The 18,913-nt window shown below is 37.4% G+C and overlaps 1 protein-coding gene across 3 annotated transcripts in view; it reads right to left on the bottom strand.

Moving 5' to 3' along the window:
- The window catches only part of TET2 (tet methylcytosine dioxygenase 2), a 131,789-nt gene that overhangs the window by 21,748 nt on the left and 91,128 nt on the right, over positions 1-18,913 (bottom strand). The window contains exons 3-6 of one of the 3 annotated variants that reach the window (XM_060012834.1): positions 13,262-16,716; positions 11,522-11,612; positions 10,023-10,116; positions 9,175-9,383 (exon numbers count right to left, since the gene is read on the bottom strand). In XM_060012834.1, coding sequence (XP_059868817.1) covers positions 9,175-9,383; positions 10,023-10,116; positions 11,522-11,612; positions 13,262-16,670 — 3,803 coding nt within the window. In that variant the 5' untranslated portion in view covers positions 16,671-16,716. Of the gene's footprint in view, positions 1-9,174; positions 9,384-10,022; positions 10,117-11,521; positions 11,613-13,261; positions 16,717-18,913 lie in introns of those variants that run through there. The other 2 variants (XM_060012835.1, XM_060012836.1) reach the window with 2 other exon arrangements.

The raw sequence follows: 18,913 nt of genomic DNA, 5'->3' as shown, positions 1-18,913 counted from the left end.
ATATCTATCCCAGAAATGCAATGTTGGTCCAATGTATAAAAATCAATCAATACGAAATACATTAACAAAGTGAAATGCAGAAAAAGCATTTGAGAAAAGTACAACACCCTTTCATGATAAAAATACTCAACCTAAGAATAGAAAAAAAAATCTTCCTCAACCTGACAAAGAACATTTACAAAAACCCTACATTTAGCATCATACCTAATGGTGAAAAGCTGAAAGAAATCAGAGACAAGCAATATCTGCTTGCTGTTGCTAATTCTGTTCAATATCTACTGTAGGTTGTAGCCAGGGAAATTACGCAAAAGCATCAAAAAAAAAAAAAAAAGAAAAAAGTAGACATCTAGATTGGAAATGAAGAAATTAAACTATCTCTATTTGTAGATGACATGATTTTGTATGTATAAATCCTAAGGAATCCACCAAAAAAATTTGGCACTAATAAACTACTTAAATAAGCTTGTAGGATATAAGAGTAATATATAAAACCCAATTGTGTAAGTGTATCCTGGCAATGAACAATCCAAAAAAAAATCAAAACAATTCTACTTAAAACAGCATCAAAAAGAATAAAATATTTGGAAATTTGACAAAAGACGTGTAGGACTTGTACACTGAAAACTATAAAACATCATTGAAAGAAATTAAAAACCTAAATAAATGTAAAGACATCCTGTGCTAATAAATAGGAAGACTTAATATTGTTAAGATGTCAACACTTCCCAATTAATTTGCTGATTCAACAGAACCTCTGTCAAAATCTCAGATGGGGAAATTATTAAGTTCATCCTAAAATTCATAGGGACATGAAAAGGACCCAGAGTATCCTGTAGGATACTGTAAAGATCCTGTAAAAGAAAAACAGTTGGAAGATTTATACATCCCAACTTCAAAACTTACTACAGCAATCAACAACATGTAGTATTGGCATAAGGATAGATATGTAAATTAATGGAATAGAAGAATCCTGAAATGACACATACATCTTTGTCAATTTTCAACAAGAATGAGAAGACCATTCAATATGGAAAAAACAGTCTCTTCAACAAATGGTGCTGAGACAACTGGATAGCCACATGCAAAAAAATGAAGTTGAACTCTTATCTCACATCATAACAGTGATCAAAGACCTAAATGGAAGAGCTAAAACTATAATACTCTGGGAAGAAAACATTGGGGTAAATCTTTAATACCCTGGATTAGGCAATGATTTCTTAAATATGACACTGAAAGTACAAGCAGTTAATTAAAAAAAAACTGACTTCATCAAAATTTAAAACTTTTGTGCTTCAAGGATATCATCAAATGAAGAGACAACCTAAAGAATGAGAAAATATCTGCAAACCATGTATCTGATGAGTTCTAGTATCCAGAATATATAAAGAACTCTTATAACTCAAAAAACAATTAATTTAAAAAGGAGCAAAGATTTAAGAAAGGATTTCTTCAACAAAGATATATGAATAGCCAATAGCAAATGAAATAATGACTAACATCATTACTCATTAGGGAAATGCAAATCAAAACCATGAGATACACATTATACCCACTGGAAGGGGTATAATAAATAAAATAAATAAATAAAGGCAGCCAATAAGTAGTTTTGGTGAAAATGTGGAAACATCAGAACCTCCATATATTGTTGGTAGGCATGAAGAGTGGTGCAGCTGTTTTGGAAAACAGTTTGGCAGTTCCTCAAAAAGTTAAACATAGTTACCATATGACCAAAATTGTCACTGCTAGGTATACACCCAAGAGAACTGAAAATATATATCTATACAGAAACCTGTACAGAGATATTCATAGCAGCATTATTCATAATAACCAAAAAGTGGAAATAACTAAAATGTCCATGAACTGATGAACAAAGAAAATGTGGTACATATATATGCAATGGAATATTATTCAGCCATAAAAAGGAATAAAGTACTGATTAGTGTTATGACATGGACAAAACTTTAAAACATTATAAAGACCTAGGAATAAAATATGTAGGAATAAATTTACCTAAGGAGGCAAAAGACCTGTACTCTGAAAACTATAAGATGCTGATGAAAGAAATCGAAGATGATACAAACAGATGGAGAGATATACCATGTTCTTGGATTGGAAGAATCAATATTGCGAAAATGACTATACTACCCAAGGCAATAAACAGATTCAATGAAATCTCTATCAAATTACCAATGGCATTTTTCACAGAACTAGAACAAAAAATTTTAAAATTTGTATGGAAACACAAAAGACCCCGAATAGCCAAAGTAATCCTGAGAAAGAAAAATGAAGCTAGAGGAATCAGACTCCCTGACTTCCGACTATATTACAAAGCTACAGTCATCAAAACAGTTTGGTACTGGCACAAAAACAGAAATATAGATCAATGGAATAGAAATAAACCCATGCACCTATGGCCAATTAATCTATGACAAAGGAGGCAAGAATATACAATGGAGAAAAGACAGTGTCTTCAATAAGTCGTGCTGGGAAAACTGGAAAGCTACATGTAAAAGAAGGAAATTAGAACATTCTCTAACACCATACACAGAAATAAACTCAAAATGGATCAAAGACCTAAATGTAAGGCTGGACACTATAAAACTGTTAGAGGAAAACAGAGGCAGAACACTCTTTGACATAAATTGCAGCAATATCTTTTTTTGATTCACCTCCTAGAGTAATGCAAATAAAAACAAAAATAAACAAATGGGACCTAATTAAACTTAAAATCTTCTGCACAGTAAAGGAGGCCATAAACGAAATAAAAAGACAACCCACAGAATGGGAGGAAATACTGATATTTGCAAACAAAGCGACGACAAGGAATTAACCTTCAAAATATACAAACAACTCATGAAGCTCTATGTCAAAAAAAACAATGCAATCAAAAAATGGGCAGAAGATCTAAATAGACATTTCTCCACAGAAGACATACAGATGGCCAAAAAGCACATGAAAAGATGCTCAACATCACTAATTATCAGAGAAATGCAAATCAAAACTACAATGAGGTATCACCTCACACAGGTCAGAATGGCCATCATCAAAAAATCTACAAACAATAAATGCTGGAGAGGGTGGGGAGAAAAGGGAACCCTCATACAGTTGGTGAGAATGTAAATTGGTATAGCCACTATGGAGAACAGTATGGAAGTTCCTTAAAAAACTAAAAATAGAACTACCATATGAGCCAGTAATCCCACTCCTTGGCATGTATCCAGAGGAAACCATAATTTGAAAAGATACATGCACCCCAGTGTTCACTGCAGCACAATTTACAATAGCCAAGACATGGAAGCAACCTAAATGTCCATCGACAGAGGAATGGATAAAGATGTGGTACATATATACAATGGAATATTACTCAGCCATAAAACAGAACAAAATAATGCCATTTGCAGCAACATGGGTGGACCTAGAGATTATCATGCTAAGTGAAGTAAGTCAGATAAATATCGTATGATATCACTCATATGTGGAATATTTAAAAAATGATTTACAAAACAGAAACAAACTCCCAGATTTTGAAAACAAACTTTTGGAGATCAAAGGGGAAACGTGGCTGGGGGGAGGGATAAATTAGGAGCTTGGGATGAACATATACACACTACTATATACAAAATGGATAACCAACAAGGATCTACTGTATAGCACAGGAAACTCTACTCAATATGGGAAAAGAATCTGAAAAAGAATGAATAACCTATATGGGAAAAGAACCTGAGAAAGAATGAATATATGTATACGTATAACTGAATCACTATGCTGTACACCTGAAACTAACACAACATCGGAAATCAACTATACTCCAATAAAATTTAAAAAAATAAGAAAAAAATTATGCTAAGTGAAAGAGGCCAGACAGATTTAATATTGTATGATTCTATTAATATGAAAAGCCCAGAAAAGACAAATCTTTAGAGACAGAATGTTGATTAGTAGTTGCCATTTGCGGGGGAGGAGAATGGGAAGTGATTGCCTAATGGCTTTGAGGTTTCCTTTTAGAAGCAATGAAAATGTTGTACAACTTTGTGAATATACTAATGCACTGTACTGTATACTTTAAAAGGGTGAATTTTATGGTGTGTGAATTATATAGAAATTGAAAAAACTCACACATAACAAAATGACTTCAAGGTGATTTCCTATATGAAGTGGCTTCTGAAAAGGCACCTTTATTTTTATAGGGGCCTTTCAAATATTGTTAGAATTTTTACATTGCAGCCTAATTTTAACATGGCTCAGAATCTGGCTAATGGTTAAATAACAAATCAGAGAAATTGTAATCAAAATATTTACCTATACAACAGATTTTTAAAAACACTCTCAACCTCTTTGGACTTCTAACTGTTAAAAAAAAAAAAAAAAAAAGGGACTTCCCTGGTGGCACAGTGGTTAAGAATCTGCCTGCCAATGCAGGGGACACAGGTTTGATCCCTGGTCCAGGAAGTTCCCACATGCCGTGGAGCAACTAAGCCTGTGCACCACAACTACTGAGCCTGAGTGTCACAACTACTGAAGCCTGCGTGCCTAGAGCCCGTGCTCCGCAACAAGAGAAGCCACTGCAATAAGAAGCCCATGTACTGCAATGAAGAGTGGCCCCTGCTCACCTCAACTAGAGAAAGACTGCACGCAGCAACGAAGACCCAATGCAGCCAAAAATAATAAATAAGTAAATATTTTAAAAACCAAAATTTAAACTAAAAGTTATATCAGTCATTTAAACTTATGCAAGAATAGAAAAACTAGCAAAATAAATTAAATGTACATAACAAATTTATACTTTAAAAAATAAGAAAATTATCAATTTGCAAACTAATGGAAACAGGTAATAATCATCGACCGATGTGCTAAACCATTAGGTAGAAGTTTTCTGGTAAACTTTACGATGGGTGGATCAAGCTAACAACTCCTCAGCTGAACACTCATAACATCACTATAAATGGAACAAAGCAGATATTATGTCCCTCTTGATGGGTATGAAGAACTAAGATTATTTCATCACCACTTATGAAGCATTTTGCTAATATATACATTCACGCATACATACATATTTAACTCTAACTACCAGTGTACGGAAGATATTGGTGACAGAGGAACAAGTTAAGCAAGTGTGCACAGCCAAATCCAGAATGTGAGAAATTTTACAAAGCAAATCATACAGTCTCTTTAACAAATAAATTCATCAAAAAGAGAGGGGAAACTATAATAAAGTAAAAGAGCCTTGTGAATCATATACTGTATCTTACAAACTGGGACACTTCTGAGAGTAAAAGGAAGTTCTATCAATAACTACACTAGACAATAGGCATGAACTGGGACCTACTCAAAACCCTCAATCAAATGTAAGATATGGACTTTCTTTTTGTCAATATTTTTTTACTTTATATATATGTATATCTAATATGTATATGTGTACATTGGGAACAGTATCCAATTAGGGAATTTGAACATGGTCTGAATGTTAAATGATATTAAAGAATCACTCAATTTTGAGATGAATGATAATGACACTGTGACTAGGTTTTGTTTATTAAAAAAAAAAAGTCCTTGGGCATATACCCTGAGAAAACCATGATTCAAAAAGACACACGCACTCCAATGTTCATTGCAGCACTATTTACAATAGCCAGGTCATGGAAGCAACCTAAACGCCCATCGACAGAGAAATGGATGGAGAAGATGTGGTACATATATACAATGGACTAGCCATAAGAAGGAACAAAATTGTGCCATTTGCAGCAACATGGATGGACCTAGAGACTGTCATACAGAGTGAAGTAAGTCAGGAAGAGAAAAACAAATATCGTGTATTAATGCGTATATGTGGAATCTAGGAGAATGGTACAGATGAACCTGTTTGCAAGGCAGAAATAGAGACACTGACATAGAGGGAAAAAACATATGGACACCAAGGCGGGGAAAGAAAGGGTGGGATGAATTGCGAGACTGGGATTGACTTGTATACGCTAATATGTATAAAACAGATAAATAATGAGAACCTACTGTACAGCACAGGGAACTCTACTCAGTGCTCTGTGGTGACCTAAACGGGAAGTAAATCCAAAAAAGAGGGGATATATGTATACATATAGCTGATTCACTTTGCTGTACAGTAGAAACTAATATTGTTTTACAACATTGTAAAACAACAAAGTCCTTATCTGTTAGTGATACACACTGAAGTGAACATAGCTTAGATGATATGGCCTCCGTTTTGCTTTAAAACACTGGTGGGGATGGGGTTAGGAAGTGGGGGGGGGGCACAGAATATATGGAATAGTATAGGCAAAATGTTGATAAATATACTGCACTCCCCCATTTACGTATATTGGAAAATTTTTATAATACAAAGTTTCTTTAAAAGTTTAATATCACCCAGCATGGCAGAGACATTTCTGGCTTTGACTTCCTTATAATGACAGATACACTCCCACAACTCTTACTTGCCAAAAAATTATTGGTTAGGCTTAGTCATAAAATAAAAATCTCAAAGGGAAATCTTTAAAGGAGAAACAGCTGGCTGGGCTCAAAGGAAATGTAAAAATCCGTTTTGATTTTCCCACTGGAAGATGCTCTCGGAGTTCTTTTCTGGACTCACAGTGGGTGGTTATGGTGCATGTGGGCACTGGGATTTATAAGAAGCCTGTGATGAGGGTCCCACAGCTTTCAATATTAAAATGAGTCAGCAGCCCCAATTTGAGATTACCCTCCATTCTTCACAAAAAAAATCATAATTTTAACTTTTTCCAGAAATAAAACTTATTTTATAGGGTAGAAGAAACTTCAAAAGCTATATCCGAGTGAAGTCTCTATTGCCATTGGTTAAGTGTCTATTTGAATCATGTGCCTCAAGTATATTTTTTGTTTCTGGAAACTTGCTCTAAGTATAGGTAGCTCAAAGCTGGAACGTCATCTAAATAACTACTCATCTTTATCTTGAAATTATAGACGAAGTTAAGCAAAAGTATACAGATTGGCCTTTAAAATGTCAATATTTGAAGCACATCTTTTAATAGTTTTGTTCTTGTCCCTATTAATTTTTCTTAGACCCTGGCCCAATCATCATTCATGGTTTTCAAATGCAAAATAACATAATTTAGGAAAGTTCTTAACATAGAATCTGACATATAGAAAGAAATTCTATTTCAGACAATGGCATTTATAAGAATCAAAGAAAAGCCTTCAGGGGAAAAATAACAAAGATGTATAATATTAATAAAAATTAAATCAATTACAAAGAATGTGAAATATAGTTTGCAAGAAACTTCAAGAAATTTAAATAAAACAAATGTCATTTTCACAAGAAGTTCTTTGGTGGTTTAGAAGTTCCAGCTACCAAGTCTAAGAGGAAGTCTGCTCTACAAAAACAAGGCAGTGTCGCTGAATTCCTGAGAAAATTGCTATCACCAACATCAGCTCAAGATGCCTTAACTTTCATTTTCTTTCTGATTAAAGACACCTACATACATTTTTTTCAAGGAGAAACAAGGAATGTTAGGGTAAATGGAATATTACTTTATACCTAAAGCAGTCAATCACAAGTTTGAGTCATGTCTTATGAATCAGCCACTTCTACCTGTCCAACCTATCATTTGTAAAAGTGGGTTGATGGCCTTGAGGTACACACCATGACATTTTGGGATCATAACTATCATAGAAAGCCAAGCCACACTTTCATACGTGAAAAGTAACTTTCCTACACAGATTGTTTATAGTTGATTTGCAACCCTCCCTATCCACCCCCAATGACCCAGAGGGAGAACCTATGTTAATATACAGTAAAACCATACCAGTTAGAGTAATAATCAGCAAAAGGACAAATTTGGTTAGCAATGGATTGTTGCAGTGAGCAGCACAATATTTCCATAAGCTCAGTAAACTCTTTTGTAGTTTGGTGGATGCATAAGAAAGGTGACTAAAGGAAGAAGTGCAGGGACTTCCCCGGTGGTCCAGTGGTAAAGAATCCGCCTTCCCATGTAGGGGATGCGGGTTCGATCTCTGCTCAGGGAACTAAGATCCCACGTGCCGCGGCGTGACTGAGCCCGCGCATTGCAACTAGAGAAGCCCGCGCGCCCTGACTACTGAGCTTGCGTGCCTCAGCAGGAGGCCCTGCGTGCCGGGAACTCCAGCCCACGTGGCCTGGAGCCCAAGCACCACAACTAGAGAAGAGAAAACCTGCACGCCACAACTACAGGGAAGCCCGCGCCACAACGAAAGATCCCGCATGCCTCAACTAAGACCCGACGCAGCCAAAAAAATTTTAAAAAACTAAGAAAAAAGTGTAATATTAAAATTATTTTAGTACCGACTGTGAGTAAAATAGCTACATAGGATTTCAGTGCAGCACTGTGAATTTTCCTGTATTCTTTTAATGATATATCACAAGAATAGCATAGCAGAAGGAAAATAAAAAATTAAGCTTTCTCCAAGTGAAGATGTAAACTTCCTGCAGGTAGATAAGGTTAAAAAACAAAAAACACAAACAAAACCATACCAGCACTTGGATGCATTCAATATATTTAACTGCATACCTTGCTCTCCTATTCCAAATTTTCATATTTCTAGAAAATAATGCCCATCCATAGCCACTAATTTCTTGATTATTTAGTAGCAGTAAAAGTGGAAGTGATTTTGATTATTATTATGGAAATAATGGACTAGATTGCAATGAAGTCAAAATCAGTTTGTTTCTACAGAACTTCTATAAGTAAGCCTTGTATTTTTATGTTTGTTACATATAAAGTCCTTGACCTGGGAATCCTAAAGTTTCTCACCAAACTGTCTCAGATACTGCTACACAGAAGTGGTGTCAATACTTACTAGTGTGGTGGCTAGGCACACTAAACAGTTGTCACTTGCAGTAAGCGGACACATAAATATTTTCAGGTTTATGGTATGGTTGAGTTTGTGGGTACAGACACTCAGATTTCCAGCAAGCTGCTTCTAACTCATAGCTACACTGTCCGAAGGTACAAAATATTAGTAAATGAAATTGCTTCGAAGTATCCATGTTAGCATTAGCAAATGCAAGTACCTACTGAATGGCTGTGAAGCAGGCATTTTGATCCCTGTTTTGTAAATGTGAAAACGCAGTTTCAACTCTCTGCCCTCAAACCAACAATTAAGCTTTCCTAGCGGTGGAAAGAGAAGAGAGGCCTGGGATGCACTTACTCTTCATTCAGGGCACACCGACGATTGGTGAGCGTGCCGTATTTCCTCAGGGTCTCGGTGAGCTCGGAGTACAGTTTGTCAGCCAGAGAGAGTGGGATTCCTTCCCACACCAGGATGAGAATCACAATCACCGCAGCCTCACAGGTGTGGCCAGCTCGCTCTCGCACCAAGCACAGTAGCTTCTCCTCGCTGCAGCTTCTGCGAACCACCTGTTCGGGTCACCATTCCACCCCAACACCCACCACCCCAACCAAAACAAAACAAGGGTCACTTGCAGCAGATGAGAGCATTGACTGACGTCTGTATATTTTCTCAAGTCTGGGTCACAATTAGGGCGACATATACCAGCACCTGCAACTTGCCTTTTGCTGCCCATCTATAACGTCGGGGCTTACCCTGGGGTCAGAACTGGGAGAGATGCAAAAGCACTCGGGGTGTAGCAGACTCGACCCAGTACAGTGGGGACAATGCTCCCTGCACTAAAGCCAGAGCTAGATGGAAGACAAGCAAGCCTTTAAAGTTCAAGGTCTTCAAAAATGACAAAGATTAACTGCAGGTACTTAAAGGATGAAGGACCTCTTCCTCACATGCCGGGAAGAATTACACTTCTAGCAGGCACTTGAACAGACCTCCTCCTCACTATTAAATTTTTTCAATTAAATACAGTTTGTACATGATTTTATACTAATCTGCCTTTTTCTTAAGAGATGACACGTGATAAATATAAGCAATATTCCTTTCAACTGGCATAAATGATTCTCTGATCTGATAACCCAATTCCCAGGGTTAGACGAATGAATCAAAATGCCCAAGACTGAAGACCAAAGGCCTTGTCAAGTCACACTTACCCATTTGGCAATAGGACATCCCTGAGAACTTTTGCCTTCTTTACCAGTATAGATGACTCTTTCAATCCTAATAGCTTTACCCTTCTGTCCAAACCTTAAAGAAATCCACAGAAACACACACACACATAAAATTAGCAAATGAATCTAAGAGGCAACCAATATATTGAACATTTGAGCATAATTTTACTCTATGGCCACATCCTGAGAAATGAATAGTTTATTTTTAAAAAACAGAACTAAGCCAAGCAAACTGGATAGTAGACTTTAAGCCTTGTATTTCTTCAGTATCAAAATATACTGATAATTGTAATGAACTATTTTGAAATTATATGATGGGTAAAAATAATGGGAAAGCTTATTTTTATACATAATTTCACAAAGCACAAAACTTTTTAAAGTTTGTTAAATTCAGTCTTCTAAAATAACGTACTATTTGTCCTTTACTAAATTTAGTTATTTTAAAACTTGGGGACTCATTTTAGTTAGGACTGTTTCTCTAAGAATCTCTCATTTTTTTTAAAAGGCTGGCAAATAACCAGTATCCAGCAATTTTGAAAATATAGGATAATTCTAGAAATAGATTATATTTTCCCTTATAACCAAAGCACTACTTACTCCTTGCTAATACAAGAGGGCACTTAGGGAAATTCACTATTTCTGCCAAGCTACTAGACAATTATTTAGCGAATTTCTATGTGCTCATTTAGAAATGAATAATTTGAATTTTGGGCAACAATGATATGGAATATGTCCTTGCTGCCCAGAATGTCTCCTAATGTATTTTAATGATAAAAATGCCTACCTCTTAAAGAAAAGGCACCCTAGCGTAATAACAGCTCAGAGCTGTGGATACCTATATGAAAGTCTCTCTCTGCATTGATTATCTTGCTCATAACAGTCTTCAAGTCTGCAAGATGACATGCAGGAGTAACTGTGTAGATTCAGGTAAGTACTTGCATACCTATGACTGACAGGTAAAAAAAAAAAAAAATGCAGCTATAAATAGAATCTGTCTCTATTTCTATTCAGTACATCACTCTTGCCCTCTGCTCATACTAATGGACAACTTCCTTGGAGATAACTACTCATTTATAACTCTAGGTGAATTCGACTCAATGGGTCCTTTCTTATACCACCTTTCCCCCCTTTTCCTTTTTTATCATCGAGTGGGAAAACCAGAGTGGGCGCTCTCTTTGCAGCCTGTGCCAGCACCCTTGTGCCTAGCAGGCTGGCTGGCTGGTTCTTGTTCATGCCTGGGTTTTCTGGCATCCATCTCAAAGTGGGCAGCCTATGCCAGCTTGCAGGCTATTAGTCCTGTCAAATATTGTGACTCTCTGGTGAATAGCACAGTGTGTAGTGTTGGCAACCCTGGAATAGCTAAGCCTACTAATAATTACTCAATTTACAATTGTTTACTGCTTTGTATGTGAAAGCTGGAAAAATTCTGACATATACAAAAGGATAAACGTTAATCTGCCCTGTGCCTTTGCGTTAATTACCTTTCTTCCATGATTTCTCTAATAGCTGCCACATTAGGACCTGCTCCTAGATGGGTATAAAAAGGACCTTCATCTTTTTCAATAATTTGCTCTGTTGAGATAATAGAAGATTATTATTTTAGACCTCAATTATACTAAATATAAAGGCTACATCCACAAAGCTTATCCCCCACCTGTACATTAAGGGTCCTAAATGTGACTTTAAACATTTTTTTTCTTTAAAATGAGTAAACTGACGGACTAATCTATTAGAAAATGTGCCAAATAATTAAGTATATGTCCATTCTGCCTGTTGGATAAAAATATATTAAATTGCATTTCAGATATGGGATAAGGAATTATTTTAAATCAAGTAAGTGGAATTAGAATATATTATATGTAATATCAACTACAGTCCAATCTTTTAAACTGAAGAAAAAAAAATTACAGCTTACTAGAAGCCTGCCTGTTATTTGGATGTTAAAAGATTAAAAATAAAATTTCCTGTCCTATCTCACCCCCAGGATTTTGTTCAGTTTATTGTCAAGATACCTTTTTCTCCTCTCGTTTCCCCACAATATTCGATTACTCTGTTTTGAAAATAAGAACATTCAATCCAGACCCATGTTGTATGTACTACTTTAGAACAACTTATGATGAGAGAAAATATTGAAGAGAGGGTCAGATAAAAGGAAGAGGCTCTTGTACACTATCAAAGATGAGAAGTGGGGAAAAAAAGGTTTGTATGATAGGAGAAGGGTGTGAAGATGAGTATAACTTACCCAATGTTGTCTATGACATGTGTGGCACATTAGGCCAGTGAGGCAATAATATTACCCCCACACAAAGGGGCAGTACGGATCTTCCCTCCATCCTTCTATAAAATGTGGAGTGTACCATTTTAAGAGGAATAACATAAAGTGGGTGGACCATTAGCCACATTAGTTGAACGCTGGTTTTTACAAATGTCTTCTACTGTATCCAAGCTGAGTAGCTATAATTAAGATCTTTATATATATATATATATATAAAATTGCATCAATCAGCAAAAAGTTTCCCTATTCCAACAGACCTATCATGCATCTTGAATTTTAACAAAAAGATGCTTGTTTAAAAAAAAGAAAGGGAAATAGCATATTTTCTATCAAAAAGATGAAACTTTTAAAGAGAAAATATCAAATATAAATCACACAATGTTTCAAATGCATACACGGAGAAAGGGCAACTTTATGAATATTCAGGACTTTGGCATTAAAATTTCCCCTAAGTCACCAAGACAGAAGATGATAATGTCCCCTTATCTATTATAAAAGTTAATCTTGTAAAACTACTAATACATTCAATCTTGAATTAAAAAATATTAAAAGCTCCTACATTAGTTTGCATAGGGCAGTTATTTTCTCATTTTAACAAGGTGTTTTTACTGCCTGGCTATCTCTCCAGGAGATATACAAAGAGTTAACTAGATTGATTAGGCTAAAACAGATACCTTTATATTTTAAACGGTTTGAAGGGAGGGACAAATGAGCATGCACAATTTTTTAATTTTTTTGAAAAACTGAATGTAAGTGAAGTTCTCTCTTGCACAGCACAAGCATCTGTAATTTAAAGACAAGAAATGTAAGCTTCAGGTTTTTATGAGCCTTCACAAATTGCTGCCAGACTCAAAGTTTTTAAAAAGAAAGAAAAATCCCATATCTGAAGATAAATTTGCTAATTCTGGATAAACACCATGTGTCTCAGTACATTTCTGGCACTTACCTACACATCTGCATGATGGGAAATCATACTGAGTCTTGACAGGTGTATCCAATAAATTTTTTATAGGAGTATCTAGTAATTTGGAAGGTGACTCTAAAAAATTATTGAGAACAGAACCAGCTGTTCTTTTGGTTGGTGTCTTTTCTGAGGAAGGCATTGCTTGCTGCTCTAAAGCTGGGGTGTGGCTATCAAGTTCTGCAGCAGTGGTTTGTCTAGTTAAAACTGTGACTGGCCCTGACATTTCAACTTTTACTTGCTTCTGTGATTTTAGAGTAAGAGCCTTATGGTCAAATAATGATTTGACCTGAAATTGCTTCAGATGCTGCTCCATGGTCTCAAGGATGCTCCGCTGCTGCATGTTATCACAGCTCGGAGGTGGAATCTCCTGCTTGGGTATCTTTTTCCACATTTTGTTTTCTGGCTGTGCTGACATGAGGCGCATACAGGCGTGGGGCTTGGATCCCGGTTCGACTTTAATTGGCCTTTGCATCTGACTATGGCAAGACTCGGCTTGGAGCTGTTGTGTTTGCTGCTGTTCTTGCTTCTGCAAAAGGTGCCACCTTAGAGCAGCATGCTTTTGGATGTCCTTCTGGGGCAGGGTCTGAATGTGACTTCCTGCCTGATTGGGCAAAGGGAACGCATTTGCTTGGTTTTGCATCAGGTACCTTTGCTGAGCGAGCTGTGCAGCTTGTTGACTAGACACATCTTGGTTTCTATTTTTATATCCCTGTAGAACTGAAGCTTGTTGAGGCTTCTGTTCTAGTTCTTGAAAGCACCTGTGAAGAACATCTTGCTTTGGGGTCACATTATTTGGAAAATATTGCATGTGATGTGAGTTTGGGATCTTGTTTCCTGCAAAGAGTTCAGAATTTACAGTCTGTTCTTTATTTTCTGGAACTACGTGTATATTGTTTGAACAAGAAATCTGCACTTTGCTTGCATTTGACTTCAAGATCTGACCATAGGGGGAATTTATACTATTCATATTCTGTACTTGCTCCAGTCCCACTTGGGGATTATGAGTCTGGAACTCACTTGATTTTGAATGTTGATCTTCACCACGAAAGCATTTTTCTCCTTTAATCTGGCTAAAGAATGATCCTTCTCTTTGCTGATCACTGTTGCCTTGGGGATGAGAAAAGGTCTGGGGCATCTGTTCCTTATTCGTCATCTGTAGTTTTTGCTGCTGTTGCTGGTTTTGAGAGAGATGTGAAGTCTGGGATGGTTGTGTTTGTGCTGCCTGCTTATGAGGCTTATGTTGTGAAAGGCGTGAGTTTGAGAATGGGTCAGTCTCGGAAGCCTGTTGATTCAAGTGCCGTTTCAATGTTGGCGGCATGAGTTTCTCAGTTTGGGGATCTGGTCTTTGTTGGAAATGACACCTCAGGGCACAGACTGACTGTCTGTGAGCTTCGGGTGAAGGGTCCGTTTTGGAGAAGTGCACCTGGAGTGAGGGTTTTTGGAACTGGAGATGCTGGTCCACTGTACCTTGAGACTGCCCTTGATTCATCTCAGCTTGGTACCTTGGTGGTCTCTGCTCCGGTTGCATTATTTTCTGGGTGTAAGCTTGCCCTGGGAGCCCCCCAGGCACGTTGGAATTTCCAGTGTATTGTTTGGAGGTCATTTGATGGGAGGCGTTGGACTGATACTGAAGAATTGACCGCAGGGTTGCCTCATTACATTTCAGATGGGATTCTGCTTGATGACAGTGAGGGGCCTTCAATTCAATCCATCCTGGTTTCAGATAGGGCTGTGTTGGGAGCACAGGGTCTCGTGTCTGTTCCTTGTCTTGACTCTTGAAGATCTCTTGCTCTTTGTGTCCCATCAACTGCTGGCAGTGGTCCTGTGCATCTCCACTGCTACCAAGAATTGGTGGGTTATGTTTGAGACGTTCTGATAGTTGTCTTGTTTTCTCAGAACACAATGGAACCATCATTGTCCCTGGAGTCCGTATGTCATTCTTGTTAACACAGTAATTCTGAGGCCTTTCTGGAAGCATCGGAGAGGGGTTGGATACTTGTGTAGAGGGAGTTGGACTCTGGGATGGTGGTGCCTCGTGGTGACCCTCTATTTTCACTTCCCTTAAAAGAGTTGTGTTACTTTGGTTGGGGTAGTGATGGTGTTCTTCCAAAACTCCATCATTCAGAGTGCTTTTTCCTTCAGAAGGAAGCTGAGGAACCTGCGGAAGAGGCGGAGGGGGAGAAAGAAGCAATTGTGATGGTGGTGGTGTGGTAGTGGCAGAAAAGGAATCCTTAGTGAACACTGAGCTTTGCTTGAAGTAAGCACCATTCATTTCATTTTGCTTTAAATACCGTTCAGAGCTGCCACCAGGAGCCTGCAAATTGCTGCTGGAACCTGAACAGAATTCTTCACCAGATACTAGCTTTGTGGTTCCTTGGATGTTACTGTTTTCTGCCGGAGACGGGCACATCTCAAAAACTGACTTTCGTTGCTCTGGTTTCGGAAAGGGACAGGCCCCTGGCACTGCAGCTGGTATACTGGCACTATCAGCGCCACAGGCCTCAGTCACCACTGCAGCTGGCTCTGGAGGCAGCTCAGAGTTCGAGGTCTGTGGGAAATTGATCTGCCCTGAGGTATGCGATGGGTGAGTGATCTCACAGGACAACTCATTAGTAGCCTGACTGTTAATGGCATGTATGTGAGATGTGGTTTTCTGCACCGCAATGGAAACACAATCTGGATAATATTGAGACAGCGTCTTTTCCAGGAGTTCACCATGTGTGTTTTCCATGGAAGAGGCAGAAACTGTAGCACCATTAGGCATTAGCACTGCCTTATTTTTAAGAAGTAATACAATGTTCTTGTCATGGTAGTTAGCATTTTTCCCCTCCTGTTGGTTCAGAATCTGAAGCTCTGGATTTTCAGATCCACTGCAGTTATGTGATGAAAAAACAGTGAAATCTTTAACTTCATTTCCTTGGGCTGCAGAGCTAACAGATTCTCTCTTATCACTCATATCGGAGACATTGGGTTGACTGCTGCCTTTGCCTGGATTTCTTTCTTGGCTTTCCCCGAAGTTCTTGCTTTCTCCATTGGCCTTTTGGTCTTGTTTCAGTTTCTTGTTCTGATGGAGCCCAGAGAGAGAAGGTTCACTAACTGTGCGCTTTATCCCTCCATTTTGCAAACATCTGGAATACCCTCTACTTTCTTGTATGAAGTCTGGACTCACGCGGCTATTCTGACTTCCTTTCATGTGGGGTATTCCATAATGACTCTTGCAAGGCTGCCACTTGGTGTCTCCATTTACTTCTGGATAAGGTCTCTTGGTTAATGGGCTTCCATTCTGGAGCTTTATAGCCAGAGGTTCTGTCTGGCAAATGGGAGAAGAAGATGGTATCAGGAATGGACTCAGTCTGTTGCCCTCAACATGGTTCGTTCTATCCTGTTCCATCAGGCTTGCTTCGGGGCCATCCACAAGGCTGCCCTCTGAATGAATTCTAAAGCGTATGGAAACAAAAATTAAAGTACATTAATATATATCTAACACTAACAGTACACCTTAGAGAAGAACTGGGGCATTAATGATACTGGAATTCCTAGACATAGCAAACCGCGATACTCATTTTCATGTCTTGGAGTGACAGCCAAGAGCTACTCAGGAAATGATTATTCTTGTCTTACCAGCAACTCTGAAATATTTATGGTCACAGTAAACAAAGATCAAAATCAACAGCTAATGTGGGAAGTTCATACTGTATTAGTAAATAGTATCAACTTCCTTCCCAAATAATCTTTTTTTGTCAAAATGCTAAAAACAATAGAGAAAGACGACCTCCTTTCTTTCTTCTCTAGCACCTTACATATCCAATCATTTGCTAAGTTCTATCAATTCCATTTCCTATGTATTCGTTGAATCATCTTCACTGCCACTAGGCAGCCAGATCTACATTATCTTGCTTCATTATCTACTGTAATAGCTTTTTATAGATTTCTCCTGAGCCCAACCTGTCCTCTCCCCAGTCCTTCAAGGATCCTTCACACTGTTATCAAAGGGAATGTTCTAAAAGGCAAATCTGATGTCATACCCTTCTTAACACACTTTATTGACTCCATATTGCCTGCATTAGTAGTTCTCAAACTCTTTACCCAGACACACCTGGAAGATAAGGCACAGTCTCTGCAGTGTTGACATTCCAGGGGAGGGGGTAGGGGTGAAAGTGTAGTTTATAAAATGCCTTTTCTAAGTGATTCTATATTTTCCTCTACAAGATCTGGCTGCCTACTTCTTTTGAGAATTCCTGCCTAATATAAATGGTTTTTCATATGCAGGTTTCTATTTTTCTGTCCTCCTACTTGCTCCCACAGATTATACTCCAACTATAACAACAGCTTATAAATACCCAAACATTGCAAGCTGTTTCAGACCTCCATGCTGTTGTTTTATCTGCCTAGACTGCCTTCCTAGTCCTCTTATAGTGCCCTGTGACTCCTGTGTCTGGTTCCAACTGTCTCAGATCACCTCCCCTAGAATTTTTTCCTTGATTTTCCAAAAGAATTACTCACTCCCAGTTTTATCCTGCTTTTTGATCTTGTATATGGTCTACTGCTGAACATATCACATTCAACTGTATTTTGTTTACTCTCTCTTACTGGACTGTGAATTCCTTAAAAATATCCTACTCTATTTATCTTTGTGCTTAGAGTGAGCATCCAATCAGTTTCACTAGATTGATATAAATTTGCTTATCTTGTGATCATTTCTTTATTCAGTCATTCATTAAAACTTTTCGAGATCAATACTGATGGAGATTTCAAAGTCCAAAATGATAGGGAAAGCAAGAAGAAATGGGCACCAGAAAAGCAAAAATAATCCATTATATAAAGTGAATGCTGCCCCATTCATTATAGAGTCATGCTTTATTTTCCCACAGTTTTTCTCATTAAATTTATTTTAAGGCTATAAGTAGAAAAAAAATCAAGACTATTTTCCCTTTGGGCTATAAAAAAGCTCTATTAAAATAGCCATTGCTTACTAACCAAGACAAATGAAACAGAGGAAGAAATAAACACTGGGAAGCAACACTAAAGTTATCATTTGCAGAGAATAAGATTGTATACTGGCCAACCAAGAGAATCAACTGAAAAACTGTTACAGACGACAGTAAAGTAGCTAGAAAAAAAAAAAAAATCAACAGCCTTGGTACCTAAAAGCAACAACCAGTCAGAAGCTATGGTGGAATAAAAAACTGTAATAGAAAAAATATTTTTATAATACTAAGAACAAACTTAAAAAGAAATGTGAAAGACCTATCTGAATAAAACGTTAAAACAATACTGAGGGATACTCAAACACAAAAACAAAACAAGTAGAAAGATATAATATGTACTTGTATAGTTGTCAAATTAATCTATTCATTTAATGTATTTTCATAAAAATACTAAAAGAATGGGTTGAGTTATTAAGAAGCTGACTCTAAAGTTCATGTGGAAAAATAAACAAATTGGATAACCAGGAATAATCTGAAAGAGAATCATATTGGGGCTCGGGCAGTGTAGGAGCCAAATGGAAAGATATTAAAAAGCAACAAAAGCTCTACTGTACTTAAAACAGCTCGTACTTGCACATAAATAGATAATAGAGTGTTTATAAGACCAATGGAATAGAATAGAATGTCCAGAAATAGATTCAAACAC

Source organism: Delphinus delphis, chromosome 5, assembly GCF_949987515.2.
Source record: "Delphinus delphis chromosome 5, mDelDel1.2, whole genome shotgun sequence".
Classification (NCBI taxonomy): Eukaryota; Metazoa; Chordata; class Mammalia; order Artiodactyla; family Delphinidae; genus Delphinus; species Delphinus delphis.
The sequence above is the reverse complement of the archived record's forward strand: the minus strand, read 5'-3'. Positions and strand labels throughout refer to the sequence as shown.